The 18,542-nt window shown below is 53.5% G+C and overlaps 7 protein-coding genes across 7 annotated transcripts; 4 read left to right on the top strand and 3 right to left on the bottom strand.

Annotated features, from left to right (window-relative positions):
- Positions 1-25: 25 nt before the first annotated feature.
- IMD1 (inosine-5'-monophosphate dehydrogenase) lies at positions 26-2,588 on the bottom strand. Its single transcript, XM_062907686.1, has 2 exons — positions 1,659-2,588; positions 26-1,473 (listed from the first exon to the last, which is right to left on the bottom strand). The coding sequence occupies exons 1-2, from the start codon at positions 2,119-2,121 to the stop codon at positions 335-337; spliced, it is 1,602 nt and encodes a 533-aa protein (XP_062770654.1). The 5' UTR covers positions 2,122-2,588; the 3' UTR covers positions 26-334.
- Positions 2,589-3,226: 638 nt separating this feature from the next.
- IQG1 (iqgap-related protein) lies at positions 3,227-8,898 on the top strand (the record flags this gene model as incomplete). Its single annotated transcript, XM_062907685.1, has 2 exons — positions 3,227-8,127; positions 8,190-8,898. The coding sequence occupies 2 exons, from the start codon at positions 3,227-3,229 to the stop codon at positions 8,581-8,583; spliced, it is 5,295 nt and encodes a 1,764-aa protein (XP_062770653.1). The 3' UTR covers positions 8,584-8,898.
- A 65-nt stretch (positions 8,899-8,963) lies between these two features.
- Positions 8,964-10,319, bottom strand: QC763_110950 (uncharacterized protein). Its single transcript, XM_062907684.1, has 2 exons — positions 9,631-10,319; positions 8,964-9,571 (listed from the first exon to the last, which is right to left on the bottom strand). Exons 1-2 carry the CDS (start codon positions 10,012-10,014, stop codon positions 9,254-9,256), a joined length of 702 nt encoding a protein of 233 aa, XP_062770652.1. The 5' UTR covers positions 10,015-10,319; the 3' UTR covers positions 8,964-9,253.
- QC763_110940 (uncharacterized protein) lies at positions 10,213-13,078 on the top strand (the record flags this gene model as incomplete). The annotated part of the gene is made up of 4 exons (XM_062907683.1): positions 10,213-11,291; positions 11,384-11,859; positions 11,973-12,361; positions 12,414-13,078. The coding sequence occupies exons 1-4, from the start codon at positions 11,052-11,054 to the stop codon at positions 13,076-13,078; spliced, it is 1,770 nt and encodes a 589-aa protein (XP_062770651.1). The 5' UTR covers positions 10,213-11,051.
- Positions 13,079-13,898: 820 nt separating this feature from the next.
- On the top strand, positions 13,899-14,794 carry POL30 (proliferating cell nuclear antigen; the record flags this gene model as incomplete). The annotated part of the gene is made up of 3 exons (XM_062907682.1): positions 13,899-13,940; positions 14,001-14,720; positions 14,777-14,794. The coding sequence occupies 3 exons, from the start codon at positions 13,899-13,901 to the stop codon at positions 14,792-14,794; spliced, it is 780 nt and encodes a 259-aa protein (XP_062770650.1).
- Positions 14,795-16,027: 1,233 nt separating this feature from the next.
- BUD16 (putative pyridoxal kinase) lies at positions 16,028-17,173 on the top strand (the record flags this gene model as incomplete). Its single annotated transcript, XM_062907681.1, has 2 exons — positions 16,028-16,398; positions 16,507-17,173. 2 exons carry the CDS (start codon positions 16,028-16,030, stop codon positions 17,171-17,173), a joined length of 1,038 nt encoding a protein of 345 aa, XP_062770649.1.
- A 289-nt stretch (positions 17,174-17,462) lies between these two features.
- On the bottom strand, positions 17,463-18,316 carry DUT1 (Deoxyuridine 5'-triphosphate nucleotidohydrolase; the record flags this gene model as incomplete). The annotated part of the gene is made up of 2 exons (XM_062907680.1): positions 17,463-17,749; positions 17,818-18,316. The coding sequence occupies 2 exons, from the start codon at positions 18,314-18,316 to the stop codon at positions 17,463-17,465; spliced, it is 786 nt and encodes a 261-aa protein (XP_062770648.1).
- Between the last annotated feature and the right edge of the window lie 226 nt (positions 18,317-18,542).

The following is an 18,542-nucleotide window of genomic DNA, read 5'->3' as shown; positions in this document are numbered from 1 at the left end:
CTGAGATCGAGAATTCACAATCAGACGAAAGTCAAAAGTGGACACTCAATATCGATCTATTTGAAATCAAATCGGTGCTAGACTCTATATACTATCCGGAGAGCAAAGAACGCTAAAATAATGGATAGAAAAAAAAGGAGCAACCACACTCCCGCTCTCCACTCGACCGATCCTCAATATTACGAGAGGAATCGTGTCCGTGATCAATGCACCCATTTTTTTTCCCTTTCCCACGTAAACGCCGTTTTGAATCCCAACCAACACTGCCCTCCTGTCCCATTCCCAATTTCTTGTCCGCCTGGTATCATCATTTCTCCATAAAAGATTTTGTCATTTAAGCATAGAGCTTCTTCTCATAGGACTCCATGTTCACACCGCCCTCGAGCTGAGCGCTGGGGGTGCGAATCTCGAAGCGGACAATGCCGGCCTCGACCTGCTTGTGGAGCTCCTCGACGCTGGTCATGCCCATGTCCTGGAGGGAGTGCTTGAGACCGGCAGCGAGGTAAGGGACGAACTTGCTGACGGAGCCACGGTGGGCAACGGCACCAGAGACACCCTGAGCAACAAGGACGGAGTCGCCCTCGGAGAAGTAGCGGGCAGTGCCAGCATTGCTCTTCTGGCTGTCCTTGCCACCACCACCAGCCTTCTTGTCCTGCATGGCGTCGATGGAACCCATGCCGCGGTAGGCCTTGACGAGCTTACCCTCGCGGGAGACGAAGGAAGTACCGGGAGACTCAGTGGTACCAGCAAGGAGACCGCCCATCATGACGGTGGAGGCACCAAGGGCAATGCCCTTGACAATATGGCCAACATTCTGGACACCACCGTCGGCAATGCAGGGAACACCGAATCTGGCGGCGAAAGCAGCAACATTGTAGACGGAGGTAGCCTGGGGACGACCGACGGCCATGACCTCCTGGGTGATGCAGGCAGAGCCGGAGCCCATACCAATACGGAGACCGTCGACACCGGCGGCGATGAGAGCAGCAGCCTGCTCACGGGTGACAACGTTGCCACCAATGACCTCGAGGTCAGGGTACTCGTTCTTGATCCACTTGATCATCTCGATCTGGTACATCGAGTTACCCTGAGACGAGTCCAGGATGACAATGTCGAGGCCAGCCTCAACAAGGCCGGCAAGACGGGCCTTGTCCTCGGGACGGGTACCGATGGCGGCGGCGCAGATGAGCTGCTTGGAGTCGGCAGCCTTGGAAGCGAGGGGGAAGTGAAGGTTCTTAGTCAAATCGGAGCGGGAAATCATTGAAACGAGGTTTCCATCGGAATCAACGATTGGGAGCTTGCCCTTCTTGGAAGCAGCAAGGATCTTGTTGGCCTCGAGGAGGTCAACACCGTCGTGGGCCGTGATGAGATCGGTCACCATGACCTCGGAGATGGGCTTCTCAAAGTCCTCTTCGAACTGGATGTCACGGTTGGTAACGATACCCAAAAGCTTGGAACCGAGCTTGCCGGACTCTGTAATCACAGTTTGTTAGCGTGCAATCCTTGACGAGCTGCAGAGCTTAGAAAGTGATAGAATGGTGCCACGATCATAATTTTCAGTGATATTGAGTCCTCATGACACATAGGTCGATTTGGTGGAACGAAAGTAAGGTTTGTAATCATATGGCAGGGAGATTTGGGGAGAGCAAAAAACTAACCTGTGACGGGGAAACCACCGAATCCCCACTTCTCCTTGAGGGCCTTGGCCTCGCCGACGGTGGTCTCACGGCTGATGACAACGGGGTCGAGGATAAAACCGTTCTCATAGCGCTTGACCTTGCGGACAAAGTCGGCCTGGGCCTGGGGAGAGCAGTTGTGGTGGATGACACCGAGACCACCCTGAAGGGCCATGTGGATGGCCATCTCGTGCTCGGTGACGGTGTCCATGGGCGAGGACACGAGAGGGGTCTTCAGGGTGATCTTCTTGGTGATCTTGGAGTCGAGAGTGACGGCAGAGGCAGGGAAGCCAATGTAGCCGGGGAGAACAAGGAAGTCGTTGTAGGTGAGACCGCCATGGGCCTTGGCGTCCATGAGCTCATGGACACTGAGGCCATCGCGACTCTTGTACTCGTTGAGCACCTCCTCGGCCTTGCGCCAGTCAAGAACTTGGTCGGACGACATTTCTGCGCGTTGACTGAGATCTGTGGGATAGACTGGTGGTTGTGAAGCAAGAGATTGTTGATGCGAGCGAGGGGGGAGACAGAAAGGACAGGTCCTTTGAGAATCAGCCAACTGTTCCCCCCCAAGAGAAGAGGAAAAGAAAATCTCAGAGTCGCCTCTGAAAATCTTTTTATGCCACCAGAAATTTTTAGAGTGGGTGGGATGCGGGGCAATTGCCGGGCGGTGAATGTGTCAGGGGTGGAGCATCGGCGCTGCTCTAGGCGCACGGGCCTGGCTAGACTTGGAACTCCTTCAACTTGATGCTCCGGGGCAGCTCACATATTCTCGGTCATGCGTCTTCAGATGAGAGCTCTTGAAATAACAGAGCAATTGCTCCATGATATCTCTAAGTCCTTCTTGTTTACTTTTCGGGTCAACCACGTGTCTCGCTTCCAAACAATTGGTGCTACAACAGTTCCCAAGATGCCCTTAATCTACACGGCACAGGGGACCCGTAGACGCAGGGCGGAACGGGATTTTATAGGACCGAGCCACACACATGAAGTCCCGTCAGCCCGTTGCCCTGGCGCCCTCCGGTAAATGTAAACAAGGCAGTTCCCCTCTCAGGCCGCAACCACTAAACCTGGCCGACACCCCTGGTCATTGGCCCTCCCACACCTTCGATAATATCATCCATCCCCTCCATGCTCTCCATGCGGCTCTCGAGTCTCAACTGGTATGGAATGACCCTTCTTTAAACCACCAATTCATCATTCGAACTTTTTTTGCGCTGTGCGCCGGCGTTGGCATTGGCAAGGATTCTTTCTGCCTTTTACTTCGTGTACTGTTTGTTTAAGGACTAGACAGAGCAGAGCAGAACGTGTTTGCGCTCGCTCGGCGCTAGACATTATCGACATCCATCAGACACCGACCAACCCGGCACATAACCAACCCTCCCCTCACCCCAACCCCTCCAAAGAGGATCCCCCATCGTCATTGCTTGGCACTCTGAGCAAGGGAGAAGAAGCTGTTCTATTCAGCGATCTAATGTTGTCGACGACTGCCATCCCGTGCAACCCGAAATTTGAGCCAAAACAACAACAGCAACGGTAGTAGCACACACACAATGCCGTCGTCGTCGTCGCACAGGCCGCACCCGTTGCGCCAGTCGCACACAGCCGACTATCGCTCTTCCGATATTTACCGCCAGCCCTCGACAGCATCCTCATCTGCCTCGTCGGGCTATTCCCATGTGTCTTCTGCTTCTTTCGATCTGACTCTAAGTCGAGCCCCCAGCGCCATGTCCGCCGCGTCCAGTGTTTACTCGACCACGAACCCGGGATACGGCCACAAGAGAGGGCAAAGCGAGGCCAGCCACTTGGTTCCAAGTCTTCGTTCTTCTCATAGTTATTCCTCTACGCCCACCACACCAACACCGGATAATATCTATTCGGCTGCTCGTCAATCGCTCCGACCACTCCCCCAGGTGCCACCAGGTACTTCTTCTTCGACGACATTAACACCACCACCCCGCGCTCCCAGCCACCGTGACCGAGGCTATAGTGTAGACATCGGTAACAGTCGCTATGATCGGGGTCAGAATGTTGATGCCGTCCCCAACCACCACTCCCGAGGCCGCAGCGTCGACGTCGGCAGGTTAGATATGGCCAGCCTGTCGCTATCATCACCTCGCGAACGAACCCCGCCAACCTCACCACAACCTCCAACACCACCCCGCCGCGGCTCCCTCGTACCAGCAACCTCGCCGGGCGCGGCAAACCCACCAACACCCCCAGGTCATGGCAACCACCGGCCCTCGGTCGTCCGTCCTACTTCGATGCTTCTGACTCGATCCGACACCGTCATGGCACCCCGTCGACCTAGCGACGTCGGTATCATGCCCCCCCCTCTGCTGAGCGCCCACACAGTAGCACCGATTCTTAGGCCGGATCTGGAAAGTTTGGGGCGATCCTCGACCAGTGAACTACGAACATTGTCCAAGCTGGCCAAATCGGACGATTTCAATACCATCACTTCTGCCACGCAAGAGGTTGTCGGGTTGAGAGGTCGTCGCCGTTTGAAATCAAACCGGCCCGCGGCCAAGTCTGGCTGGGAAAACAGAAACTGGATGGACAAGCAGAGGCAGTTTCTGCAGGCGTACGAATACCTCTGCCACATTGGCGAAGCAAAAGAGTGGATCGAGGATATCATCCAGCGGGCGATCCCGCCGATTGTGGAATTGGAGGAAGCCCTGCGGGATGGAGTTACTCTGGCGGAAGTGGTGGAGGCGTTAAACCCGGAGAGGAGGTTCAAGATTTTTCGGAACCCGAAACTGCAGTACCGGCACAGCGACAATATTGCGATTTTTTTTCGGTATCTGGATGAGATTGAGCTGCCGGACTTGTTTAGGTTTGAGTTGATTGATTTGTACGAGAAGAAGAACATTCCCAAGGTGATTCACTGCATCCATGCGCTGAGCTGGTTGTTGTTTCGGAAGGGGGTGGTGGGGTTCAGGATTGGGAATTTGGTTGGGCAGTTGGAGTTTGAGGATAGCGAGCTGGAGAAAATGCAGAGGGGGTTGGATAAGCTGGGGGGGGCGATGCCTAGTTTTGGGAATATGGGGGCTGATTTTGGGGTGGTGGAGGAGGTGGTGGAGGAGGAGACGGAGGAGGAAAGGGTGGAGAGGGAGTTGGGGGAGGCGGAGGAGAGTGTGAGGGAGTTGCAGGCGCAGGTTAGGGGGGCGGTGGCGAGGATGAGGTTGGGGGAGATGATGGAGAGGTTGTGGGAGGAGGAGGAGTGGTTGGTTGATTTGCAGAGTAGGGTTAGGGGGGGGATGATGAGAGAGGTGGTGGAGTGGAAGTTGGAGCGGGAGCGGGTGGTTAGGCAACTGCAGGCTGCTGCTAGGGGGTGGTTGGTTAGAAATGGGAGGGAGATGAGGGAACGGGAGGTCAAGAGGGCGGAGCCGGCGGTGGTGAAGCTGCAGAGTGCTTTTAGGGCGGTGAGGGCGAGGAGGGAGGTGAGGGAGAAGTTGGACGAGCTGGATATGGCGGGTGGTGTGGTGAGGGATATTCAGGCGACGTTTAGGGGGTTTTTGGAGAGGAGGAGGATACAGGAGCAGCTTGGGCAGTTGGATGTGGAGGAGGGGCCGGTTAGGGATATCCAGGCGACGGTGAGGGGGTTTTTGGCGAGGAAGAAGATGGAGGTGCAGCAGAGGGAGGTGAGGCAGAGCGAGGCGCCGGTGGAGAAGTTGCAGGCTGCTGTTAGGGGCATGTTGCTTAGGAGGGAGGTGGAGAGGGATCTGATTGCGCTGGAGGAGGCGATGCCGGCTATTACTGGGATCCAAGCTGCTGCGAGGGCGGCGCTGGAAAGGAGCCGTGTTGCCGATCAGCTTGAGGCGCTGGAGAGTTTTGAGCCGGTTTTCACGACACTGCAGGCTGCCACCCGGGGCAAGGTCGCTAGGAGCACTGTGAAGGGGATTGAGGCTGAGCTTAAGGAACAGGAGCCAAGCCTGGGCTTGCTTCAGGCGCATGTTAGGGCTGGTGCCGTGCGGAGGGAGATCTCGAAACAGCTTGAGGCCCTGGGTGAGGAGGAGGAGAATATCATCTCTTTGCAGTCCCAGATCAGAGGCATGCTGGAGCGCAATCGCGTTGCGGACCTCCTCGACGCGCTCGCTGAACAGGAGGAGTCGATTACTCTGCTTCAGGCTCAGGTGCGCGGGATGCTCTGCAGACAGAAGCAAGGCGAGATTCTCGACCAGCTCGAGACGAACGAGATGGAGATTGCCTCGTTGCAGGGTCTTGCCAGGGCTATGCTTCTCCGCGGCAGCGTTGCTGAGGTTCTTGACGAACTGGATGAGAACGAAGCCGTCGTTGCCGAAGTCCAGGCTGCGGCAAAGGCGTTCATCGTCAGGGCCAAGTTTGAAGAAAAGAAAAAGTTCTTCAACGAGAACATGCAAAAGGTGGTAAAGATCCAGAGCTTGGTCCGCGCCAAGCTGCAGGGCGACGCCTACAAGAGTCTTACCGGCGGGAAGAACCCACCGGTCAATGCGGTCAAGAACTTTGTCCACCTGTTGAACGACAGCGACTTTGACTTCAACGAGGAGGTGGAGTTTGAAAGGCTGCGCAAGACGGTGGTGCAGCAGGTTCGCCAGAATGAGATGCTGGAGCAGTACATTGACCAGCTCGATATCAAGATTGCGCTGCTGGTCAAGAACAAGATCACGCTGGATGAGGTTGTCAAGCATCAGCATAACTATGGCGGCCATACGGGGACGCTGCTGGCGAATAGCTCCATGTCGAGCGCCAACCAGTTTGATTTGAAGGCACTGAACAAGGGGTCGAGGAAGAAGCTGGAGTCGTATCAGCAGCTGTTTTTTGCGCTGCAGACGCAGCCGCAGTATCTGGCTAGGCTGTTTAAGCGGCTGAGGGAGGTGGGGACGGCGGAGAAGGAGTGCAAGAGGATTGAGTTGCTGATGATGAGCCTGTTTGGGTATGCGCAGAAGAGGAGGGAGGAGTATTATCTCCTGAAGCTTATTGGGAGGGCGATTGGGGAGGAGGTGGATGCTTGCAATAGTTTGCAGGATTACCTCAGGGGCAACTTTTTCTGGTCGAAGCTGCTGCAGAACTACACCAGATCGCCGCGGGATAGGAAGTACCTGCGGGATCTGCTTGGTCCTTTGATCCGCGACAATATCATCGAGGACCCGGAGCTGGATCTGGAGAGCGATCCTATGCAGATTTACCGGTCTGCCATCAACAACGAAGAGCTGAGGACTGGTCGGCCGAGCAGTCGCCCTTTGGACATTCCCCGAGAGCTTGCGATCAAGGATCCGGAGACCAAACAAGTCTTTATTGATCACCTGCGCGACTTGAGGGAGATTTGCGATCAGTTTTTGTTCGCGTTGGAGGATCTGCTGCCGAGGATGCCGTATGGGCTGCGGTTTGTTTGCAAGCAGATCTTCGAGGCGTTGAGGCAGAGGTTTCAGAGGGAGGACCCGGTCAGGTTGTTGAACGTGGTGATGAACTGGCTGTGGAAGTTCTATCTGCAACCTGCGCTGACGGCGCCGGAGAATGTCGGTGTGGTTGAGAAGCAGCTTAGCCCGCTCCAGAAGAGGAATCTGGGCGAGGTGGCCAAGGTGCTCAGCCAGATGGCTTCGGGGAGGCAGTTTGGTGGGGATAACGTCTATCTCCAGCCGTTGAATGCGTTCGTTGCGGAGAGCATTGAGCGGTTGACGGGGTTGACGGAGGCGTTGATTGCGGTGCCGGATGCGGAGAGGACGTTTGATATTGATGAGTACAACGATCTTTACGCGAAGAACAAGCCGACGTTGTACATCAAGATGGCGGATATCTTTGCGATTCACAACTTGATCGCGTCGGAGCTGATTCATCTCTGCCCGAACAGGGATGATATGCTTCGGGAGATCATGCAAGATTTGGGAAGCGCCAAGCACAACGAGAGCGAGATGACGGCTGCCGGGTCGACCGACATTCAAATGTTTCTGACGCCCAAGCTGCACGATGTGGCGGACCCTGACGCGGAAGTCAAGGCGCTGTTTATGGAGACCAAGAGGTGCATCTTGTACATCATTCGCGTTCAAACTGGCACAAACCTCATGGAGATCTTGGTGAAGCCCATCACGCAGGACGACGAGCACAAGTGGCAGATGCTGCTGAGGGATGACTTTTCCAACGGGAGCAACACCAAGGGCGCGTACTCGGATGCGAACATGGTTGATGTTACGCGCATGAGCTATTACGAGCTGAAGAGGATGGCGCTGGAGAACGTGATGAGGTTGGAGCAGATTGGGAGGATATCGAGGCATAATTACTATCAGGATATTCTGAATGCGATTGCCCTGGACATCAGGACGAAAAGCAGGAGGAGGGTGCAGAGGCAGAGGGAGCTGGAGGGGGTGAGGATGACGTTGAGTAACTTGCACGAGAAGGCGAGGTATTTGGAGCAGCAGAGGAAGTCATACGACGACTACATTGAGCAAGCCATGGCTACGCTGCAGAACAAGAAAGGGTATGTTTTTCCTCCTTTCTATACCTCGGTGTTGACACACAAGCTAACTTTGTTCGCAACAGGAAAAAACGCTTCCTCCTCCCCTTCACAAAACAGTACAACCACCAACGGGAGCTGGAGCGGTCCGGCCGGGTGCCCAAGTTTGGGTCGTACAAGTATTCCGCCCGCGCGCTCAACGACAAGGGGGTGTTGGTCTCGTGGGCGGGGATACCGGAGAGGGAGTGGGGGCAGATCAACCTGACCATCTCATGCGACGAGGTTGGCGTTTTTAGCCTGGAGGGGAGCAGGGGACACATCCAGATTCCTGGCGCGAGCGCGCTGGTGCCGATTGAGGACTTGCTGCAGGCGCAGTTTGAGGCGCATCAGTTTATGCAGCTGTTTGAAGGGGGTTGCTTGAAGCTGAATGTGAACTTGCTGTTGCATTTGGTTTATAAAAAGTTTTATAGGACGCAGTAAAGGGGGTGGGAGAAAATGGGGTATGAGTGATGAAGATGATGAAGGGATTGAAAGGGCTAGGATATTGGGATGGGGGGAGGGGGTAAAGGATTGGGAGGAATTATCTTGAGGGGGGAGGACTTTGAGTTTTGTAACTCTTTGTGAATATGATACCTCTTTTTGTTTTTAGTTTTTTTCTTTTTTTTTCTTGAGCTTGTTCTTTTCGATGGTTGATGGTGTCTGGAATTATGGTGTTTTTTTTTGGTATCTGCTTTTGCTTGCTTCTGGGACTTTTTTTTGTTTTATTTAGGTTTTTGGCGTGTTTAAAGGAAGGCTTTTGATGTTGTTTTGGGGTGTTGTTGTTGTTGTTGTTGTTGAATAATAGCACGAAAAGACAAGGTAGGTAGACATGCTGGTGTGTCTGTCGCCTAGATATTTAAATACCGAAACGAATAGTATAGGTTAGATAGATAGGTGTGTATGAATTCGGGCATTTATCTAGTTGATGATTGTTATTTGTGTTTGGCTGACCAATAGATAGGTAAATGAAAAGAAGTGTGATATCACCCTCCTTGTCAATCCCACCATCATGGTCGAAAAAACCCAAAAGTCTTTGATGTATTTTCTTTTCCATACCCCCGCCCGTCAATATCTACACATCATCCGTCAGTCCCAAAGGCCCTTCCCACCCTCATGCCCTCACCAACCCATAAAACAGCGTCCAAGTCAGAATAAACCCCGCCAGCCCGTTCGTGAGCCCCGCTGTCCAGAAATCGAGCGGACTCCTGAAATACCGGGACAGGACGCCTCCTTTTGAGGTGGTGGAGGAAGAAGAAGAAGAAGAGGGGGAGGATGTCGCCGTGGGAGCTATTCTCAGAGCGTAGAAGAGGAGGGTTGTGATGAGGGAGAAGACGAGGTAGAAGAGGAAGCCGGAGTAGGACTCTAGACCTAAAATGCCGGCGCCGACGCCGAAGAGGGAGGCTGTGAGGGATTGGAGGTTGTGGAGGGTCTATGGGGGGTAGGTCAGTTAGTGGGTCGTGGTTTTTGGTTGGGTTCGGGGGGACGTACTCTGGTGTTGTGGACTAGTGATTCTTGAACTAGTGGGGAGATTTGAAAGTCGAGTTCTTGCTGGGAGGGCATCGTGGTTGGTTTATGGGTTTGGGGGGAGGGTTTGGTGTTGCGGCCGCGGTTGGGTGCGGTGACAGATCTGGGGCGCAGGACAGAGCCAAGTGGTTGGTACGGAGTAGAGGGAATGGAAACTTCCGTGAGATGGGGTGTGCTAGTCTGCGCGGGGCGAATGACAATCGGCGGAGGTTTGACTGGTGGTTGTTTTTGATATGGGTGATGCTGGAAGTGATGATTATCACGATCGCTGAGGCTCAATGCAGCGCCTCTTGGGAGGACCCACCCGCTCAAACGGGCTGTTTGGGTCCGCCAGTTGGAAATGAACATGGGCCAGGGGTCAGCTTGTGTGGGGCCCCGGAGCACGGGTCCTGTATCGATACGGTAGGTACGGTAATGACCGTTTTTGGAGGGCCGAGATTGGGCAATTGTCCGCTGGGAATAAAAGATGCCGTTCCCCTGCTGCACTGCCCTGTGGCATTATCTCACTGAACCTACTTGGGTGTGAGCAGGTATTTCAAGATGATGCTTCGAGTTGAATATCTTGCAGCTGCATCTGAAGCTGCCATAGGCTGCTACCGAGGACAGGATAGACCGACTGCAGAATTCAAGACATGCTCCTATGACGGGCCGAGTGCACCGAGATGATGTAAAGGAAGCCAGACCCTGGACATTATTTCCGCATTGTGCTTCTTAAATGAAGGCTACGTGACAGGGATGCTCAATCCACCAGAAGCTTCGCAGCTAACCCCCAACTTTTAATGAGAGCCTTTAGCGACCTTCCCAGTGCGTTTGTTGTTATTTTCGGCCATCGACTCCTTCGATTGCAGCTCTAGCTTCCTGTCCACCTGTTCCCTGACTCTCAAGCATCACCCACTCACCCCAAGAGGTCGCCCGGTCTCCGTCTTGACACCCGTCCCCGATATACACACATCTTCCAGTCACTGGCCGCGACCACGATAGAAACATGCACAGCGGCTATTCGTAAAGCCCACCACCACCACAACCACAACCGGCCACCCCTAGCGCTAAACGACTTGTCGCCGCCACTCCTTTACAGTACACACCACACCACCAACCACCACCACCCGACGGCCTCCCTTTCTTGTCCCACGACAACCACCCGGAACCACTTACGTGTGACCGCATCGTGTGACGTCTGCGAGCCCCTTTGTGCGACACCAAATATCGGGAGGGATTGCGAAACAAAACGGTCGGGTCTCTAGGGGTGCGCAGTGGCGGGCAGATGGGGAACTGGCATCGCGACACTTTGCTTTGATGGAGACCGTTATTCAGGACCACTCTCCCCTCGACGAATATCTGCACGGTCAGTCCATCTTTTTACTCTTCCGGCCACAACAAAGAAGATGGCATCCTGGGCAATACTGATACCCCTATTCATCACAGACCAAGGCGACAAACAGCTGGACTGGAGCACGCCCGAGGTCTCAGAGCACGATGTGTCGCCGCCATCGAGCCCGTCCTTTGCTCCGGTAGGACGTCCGACCATCAAGAAGCGCTTCCGGAGTAAGATTCCGGACCCGCTGCGGCTAGATGTCCCGCGGAACAGGACGAGCAGGCTGGGGTCGCTACATCTTTCATACTCGGTAAGCCGCTTTTGCCTCTTTTTTTCCTTTTCTTTTGCTGTTGCCGCAGCGCACTGCATGGTGACGTCGCTAACGATTTGTTCGTTTGGCAGAAGGCTGTAGCATCGAGAATAGATCGGGCCGACAACCTCAAGTTTATCGAGCAGTTCAGATACACCATCGTCGCCTCACAACTATTAGCTGGGCACTCGATTACGGGGAACTACAACTACTTCAACCGAAATAGGGATGCGTCGGATGTTCCGCAGAACGTGGTGGTTCCAACGTCAACGGGAATATTAATAACGGCTACGGGCGCCCTGGTGGTAGCGTGTGTGATTCGATGGGTGTACATGGGAGGATATGCCCAGTTGACAAAGGGGAAGATTGCATTCACGACGGTGGTGCTTGTTGGGTTCGGTCTGGTGGCGCACTTCTACATCCGCCAGCAGTGGATACGGTATCTTAGGAATCAGGCACTGGCCGAGGTGTCTGCATTCGTGGCCAAGTCGCAAGACTTTGATGGTGTCTCCAGCGCGGCGCTGTCCCTTATCCAAGAGGTGGAGCTCGTCTCAAGGGGCTACAGGCTGTAAGATGAACCGGCCCCATTGCCACGTCCCGAAACTAACTCAAGTTCAGAAGCGCTCCGTTGCCCCCTATCAGCCGGTTAGAGGACAGAAGCCAGACTCGCCGATGTAGCAGACTACGGAAGACGCTAAAGGCTCGTTTGGCTGAGATGATCAAGACGTACATCAAAGTGTCATCAGTGATCAAGGGATTTTCAGAGCAGTTGGATATCGAAAAGTTCCACGATGTCTATGATATCAGCGATTTTGATATCTCGGATGCTATGCAGGGTTTCTCGGATCGCGAGTTTGACGATCCAGAGTCTGTCAAGACACTGAAAATTGCAGCTGCCAGGTTTCATACCATCAGGAAGATTTTCCTGTGCTCGTTGCTCGCTTTGGAGGCTACCGGAGACAACACGGACTTTTTGCGGTGGTCAACGGCTGTCGAGAGCCTTCGTGCCCTGACCGAGGCGACGGACGAGGGTTTATCCAAGGTCCGGCAAATCCTCGACGAGGAAGAGAGTAAGCCTTTCGCGCGGCTTGAATCTGGATGCAATTCGCTGACACGGAATAGCTTTCCCCACGGTTCAAGAGTCCAAATTCCCATTATCACCAAACCGAGAGAGGCGACGATCTCAGTTTCAAAAACTCAACTCTTTGTCCACGGGCATCCGTGGACTTCAAGCCAAGCTCGCGTTGTTACGAGAGGAGTCTGAGAGAACACTCAACGAGGCCGAAGACGTGTCTGAGCTGGGTCTAAATCTCATGGCTCAGTATGAATCCATTGGTCAGGACCTCAAGCTCCTGCAACAAGCTTGGGAGGAGGGCAAAGCAGCGCTGGCATCGGGTATCGACCGGAACGAGAAGCGACTCTCTTCCATCAGCACCATGCTATCACCGGCAACATCTCTGAGCGGCCTCACCACTGTCGAGGAAGGTGGGGCCTTGGAAGCGTTCAAGGCTCTTACCGGCGAATCACCGAGCAGTTCGAGCTTTGGGAGCGCTAAGGGTGACGACGAAGCCGAAGTGTTCGAGGCTGTTTCTCTCCCACCAACACGGCCTCGAAGCATGCTCACCAGAGAAGAGCGCATCGCCAGGATGAAGGAGGAACGGGAGAGACGAGAGTCCATCAGGCAAGACGCCGATGCCAGTCGAGGCATGCTCAAGGAGCTTGAAATGGTCATCAACCTCCGGCCCAAACGATCCACCATGCCCGCCCCAGCGCGCGTATCATTATGATTCTTATGACGATAAAAACAACACAAACGATCTATCCACCTTTTTCCTCTTTTCACCCTCGCATCGATCAGCTCAGGCTTGGGGTCAGTCAGTCATACGCATTATCGCCTAGTGTTTTTTTACTAGATGGAGGCTTGTATAGAAACGCTTCCCGCTTATTTTTTTTTCTCCCTTCTTTTTGATCTTTATATTTTCTGCTGGAATGGTTCGCACTATTCAAAATGTTTTTGGGAAACAGGACTATCGAGGGAGGCGTTATGGGATGGCAGCAGGGAAAATTGCTGGAGGGAATGTTGGTGGACTCTATGTGTTTACTCAGCACATGTTTTTTGTAATTAGATAATTGGGACATGGTATTGAGCAGTTCAATATATGTCATTGAGCGCTTGGAAAACCAAAACCAAAACAAACTGTCGGTGTGAGGCTCTATGAGATAGGGGGGGCCATGATTCAACATTTGACAGCTGGCATAGGCAACCAAAGGCGCTAGGCCAAAACAAGGAATCAATCAAACCCCTGGTCGCGTCTTTTCGGGCAACCACCAAAAGCGCGTTGTCGCGTTCCACTTTCTTTTGCCTTCTCCCACTCAGAATTCAACAACATTTCGACCCAAGATCTTTCCACGACAACCGCCGCGACTTCTTCCAGCAGCACAGCTCTGGTCGCTCTCGATACCCTCGACCTATATCACTACCTTTGCCACTAACTTCACCCATCCACATTCAGTAAGAATTCCCTGCAGACAGACCGCTGTCGTCACGGCACCTTGCGGCCTAGCCCCTCGACCGACACCAGAAGCTGACGATATCCCCCAATAGCAATGCTTGAAGCTCGGTTGGACACGGCGAATCTCTTCAAGAGTGTGAGTTTTGGCGCCATTAATTCTTCGAGCTGCTTGGTGACTGACAACTTGTCTCAACAGGCCGTCGATGCCATCAAGGACCTCGTCCAGGATTGCAACTTCGACTGCAATGACAGCGGCATTGCCCTCCAGGCCATGGACAACAGCCACGTCGCCCTCGTTTCCATGATGCTCAAGGCCGAAGCCTTCTCTCCCTTCCGCTGCGACCGCAACATTGCCCTCGGCGTCAACCTCACCTCCCTTACCAAGGTGCTGCGTGCGGCCGGCCGTGACGACACGTTGACCCTCAAGGCCGAGGACGCCCCCGATGTGCTGAACTTGGTTTTCGAGGCGACCGCCCAGGACAGAATCTCCGAGTACGACCTCAAGCTCATGGACATTGACCAGGAGCACTTGGGCATCCCCGACACCGAGTATGCCGCCACCATCAGCATGCCATCAGCCGAGTTCAAGCGCATCACGACTGATCTCATGGCCATGTCGGAGTCTGTTACTATCGAGGCGACCAAGGACGGTGTCAAGTTTTCTTCGACTGGTGATATCGGCAACGGGTCTATTACTCTGAGACAACACACGCCTGTTGACAAGCCCAACGAGGCGGTCGAGATTGAGTTGAGCGAGTCGGTTGCTCTGACCTTTTCTCTGAAATATCTCACCAACTTTTGCAAGGCGCAGCCGTTGTCGAACCAGGTCAAGCTTTGCTTGTCGGCTGAGGTGCCCTTGATGGTGGAGTATGGTCTGGAGGGTGGCAGCTATCTCCGCTTCTACCTTGCGCCAAAGGTAATGTTTCACCACCCATTTCTGTCTTGGAAGAGTTCAAGCTAACGGTTATACAGATCGGCGACGAGGAGTAACGGCCGCGATGGAGAGGAAGCGCAATCTAAAACGATAACGACCGTCACGTATACAATCAGATGGAGTTGACCTTGTGCATGGATACCTGCAAGATTGGTGTGGTAGATGTACTTTTTGTGGGAGTGTGTATCAACATGTTAATAGTTGTCAACCACCATTTGGTATCGATTTTGGGGCAGGTGCATGGGGGGTTAATGAAGTCTGTCTTGGTGCCATATTGCATTGTTGGCATAACCGGTTTTTTTTTTTTTTTGGTCAGACTTGTATTCGATGTCTAGAATCCCTCTCGTCCCATCTTTTGGGCATCGCTGTGGCGGTCTCAGCACTTTTGGAGAATGGGTGCGGGGCAGCCTCATGGATGGCGGGGTAAATACTATGTGCATGAGTCTAGCTAGATACCCTGCTTGGGTCAGCGCAGTCTGTTTCTAGAACCCCTTTTTTCGCCATGTGCCCGGTTTATTAGTAGCTTGGTAGGATGCCAGGATCTTGGGTTTCGGTGAAGGGCTGACGTTTTTGATCAGGCGTTCGTGGCTGGGGTTTTGGGGGAAAGAGGGCGATATCGCTTATGGATTTTCAGGATGGTTTTAGAAGTCGAGTCACCGGCTCTTTCTAGAACATTACTTTTTATATGACATGACGGACGTCAAATCTTTACTTTTTTTTTTTTTTTTTGATATTCCTGCACACTAACTACTATTTGCATTTTCGGCCGGTATACCCGCTCGATTTTTGAATACAGCTGCCGCCCCGGATTCTTTGCCCCGTCACCCGCTCCGGTGCTTGTCGTTGAGGTGCCCGCGCAAACATTACCAGGGCTTGTCGCATACGTATAGATCCGAAAGGCGCATTATATCGCCAACAACCTCCTTTCAAGATGAGCGCAGAGCCACCGGTGCCAGAAACGAGGGTGTTGGCTATTGCGAGCCATGTATGGTGTTGATCTTTTTTTCTTTTCTATTTTTTTTTCTTTTTGTGGTATATATTAGAGAGAGTGGCTAGGCTAATGGTTATGAAAGGTCGTTTCTGGGTGAGTCTTTACCTCTCTGCCCTCACTCTCACTACCGCTGCCACCATGATATATCTTCGCCACTTCGTTTGGGTTTGGTTGTAAGATATGAGTTCTTGACTCACTACTCAACTAACACCCATCTCTCCCTGTTCACCCACCGCATGGCCCTCTGCTGACACCCAAGAACGAAAGATACGTCGGCAACAAAATAGCAACATTCACCATGCAATCCCTCGGCTGCGACGTCGCGGCCCTGAACACGGTCGATTTTTCTAACCACACCGGCTACGGGCAGTGGACGGGCACCCGCTCGACACCTGAGCATATCCTCGATCTGTGGTCGGGGCTTAAGCAGTCGTTTTTGGATGACTTTGATATGATGCTCTCGGGGTATGTACCTGGGGCGGAGGCGCTGGGGGCTGTGGGGAGGATTGCGGAGGAACTCAAGTCCAGAGCGGAGGGGAGGTTCTTTTGGGTGCTGGACCCGGTGATGGGGGATAATGGGAATCTGTATGTCGGAGGTGATGTTGTCCCTGTGTACCGGGGCTTGGCGGGAAAGGCGGATTTGTGTTTGCCTAATCAGTTTGAGGCTGAGTGAGTTTTCCCTTTGTGTTTTCTTTTTTTTTTAGGGGGGGGGCGGGGGGCACGAGGTGGTTGTGGATTGAGATGGTAGGAATGAAGGGGCTGCTAACAATACACCAGGCTGCTATCAGAGGTGAAAATCACGGATATGCTCAGCTTGGGCAAGGCGATTGAGGTCCTCCACTCCCGCTACGGCGTCCCACACATCGTCATAACCTCGCTCTCACTTCCCGATGACACAGACCCCGACACCCCAGGCAACAAAAAAACCCTCAGCGTTGTCGGGTCGTCAATGACGAGTACAAAACAGCCCAGAGCGTTCAAGATCTCCTTTCCGGCGATTGATTGCTACTTCTCCGGGACGGGGGACATGTTTGCCGCGTTGATGGTTGTGAGGATGAGGGAGGCGGTTTGTGACGCTTCTACATCGACAGAGCCAGGGTTAGATACTAGAAGAAGCTGGTTGAGTGAGGATGGGGTTGGTGCATTGGAGTTGCCTTTGGCGAGGGCGGCGGAGAGGGTGTTGGGGAGTATGCATGAGGTGTTGGCCAAGACGGCGGAGGGGTTGGAGGGACGGTTGGAGGAGATGGTTAGGGGGGTGAAAACAGGGGGGGTGAATGGGAATGGGAATGGGAATGGGAATGGGAATGGGAATGGGAATGGGGAGGGGGGAATAGGGAAGAAGCAGATGCAGGTGCTGAAGAGCAAGGCGGCCGAGCTGAAGCTGGTGAGGCATTTGGATAGTTTGAGGGGGCCGAAGGTGGTTTTTAGGGCGAGGAGGTTGTAAACAATAGGATGTGGGTTTAAGGAGAGTAATAGGAGTGAGGGTTTGAATGGGATCAAGTAGAAAGGGTGCATGTGGCCTAGACGACGCAAAGCTCTTAGAAAGCGTACGATAGAATATCTTTTTTGCTGTTGGGAATATACCACGATGATTTTTTTCTGTTGGATTACAAATTTGATTATATTTTGCCGTATTCCTGAATGAGCCCATCATTCTTAACCAGCTTCTTGACAAGACAAAATGACTTTCAGACCCAACTCCAACGGTTATTAACCATCATCAAAACAAACGCCTAGTTAACGACAGGAGCAGCAGCCGCCCCAAAACCCCCCGTACTCCCAAACCCCCCCGCCCCCCTCACGCTCTCCTCCAACTCCTGAACCTCCACCACCTCGGGGGTAAAAATCCGTTCCACAATCAGCTGCGCGATCCGATCCCCCTCCTTGACCTCAAAGTCGGAATCGGCATGGTTGAACAAGAGAACCTTGACCGGACCGCGGTAGTCAGCGTCGATGACACCGGCGCCAGTGTCGATAAAGTGTTTCGCGGCCAGGCCGGAGCGGGGGGCGATGCGCCCGTCTACATTGTTACACATTAGCAAAATGTTTCAGTTCGGGGGGTTGGAGTAGGGTATTGGGGGTGCTTACATGTATTAGCCGGAACAGCAATGCTAATATCCGTATCAACCAGCGCCTTTCCCCTCGCAGGAATAGTCGTGTCCTTTGACGCATAAAGATCATATCCCGCCGCGAAAGCAGATCCCCGTGTGGGCAGCCGTGCGGTGGAGGACAACTTCTTCACTTGGAGGGAGGGGACGGCAGCAGGTTCGGCGGCCATTGTGGTGACTGTTGTTGTGGTTGTGGTGGCGGAATTGGTCGTGGTGTTTCCTTCTGCTGTAGTGGTGGTGTCTTTTGTTGCGGTTGTGGTGGTGGAAGTGGAAGAGGTCGCCTCCTCAGGAACGTTGGTGTCGGTTTTGAGACGCTTTGCTGCTGGTGGGGAAGTGGGGACTATGGGATCGTTGCGGACGGTGGCAGTCATGATGCTGGTGGTGGATGAGAGCAGGGGATGATGACGGTGGTGAGAAGGTGTGGTTGGTCGTAATTGGTTGGATAGTCGTTGGCAAATGGCAAATGCAGCGTTTCGCATGTTCTTCTTGGAGGCTTGCCAGTAATATTAGTAGTGGGAAGAATTGGGAAGTGGGAGACGCGTTTTGCGTTTTGGATAACGCGTCGCGTTGGCTTAATTGAAATGCAAGGGGTGGGAGGGAGCTGGGTGAGTCATGTAGCATCTCATTGGTCAATTGGGACGAGCATGCCACAACGTCATTGGAGCCTGTCGATGGTGATGATATGAATCGCATTCCCAAAGGCGA

Source organism: Podospora pseudopauciseta, chromosome 1, assembly GCF_035222475.1.
Source record: "Podospora pseudopauciseta strain CBS 411.78 chromosome 1, whole genome shotgun sequence".
In the NCBI taxonomy this organism is placed as follows: Eukaryota; Fungi; Ascomycota; class Sordariomycetes; order Sordariales; family Podosporaceae; genus Podospora; species Podospora pseudopauciseta.
Note: the sequence above shows the minus strand (reverse complement) of the source record. Positions and strands in the feature narration are given on the sequence as shown.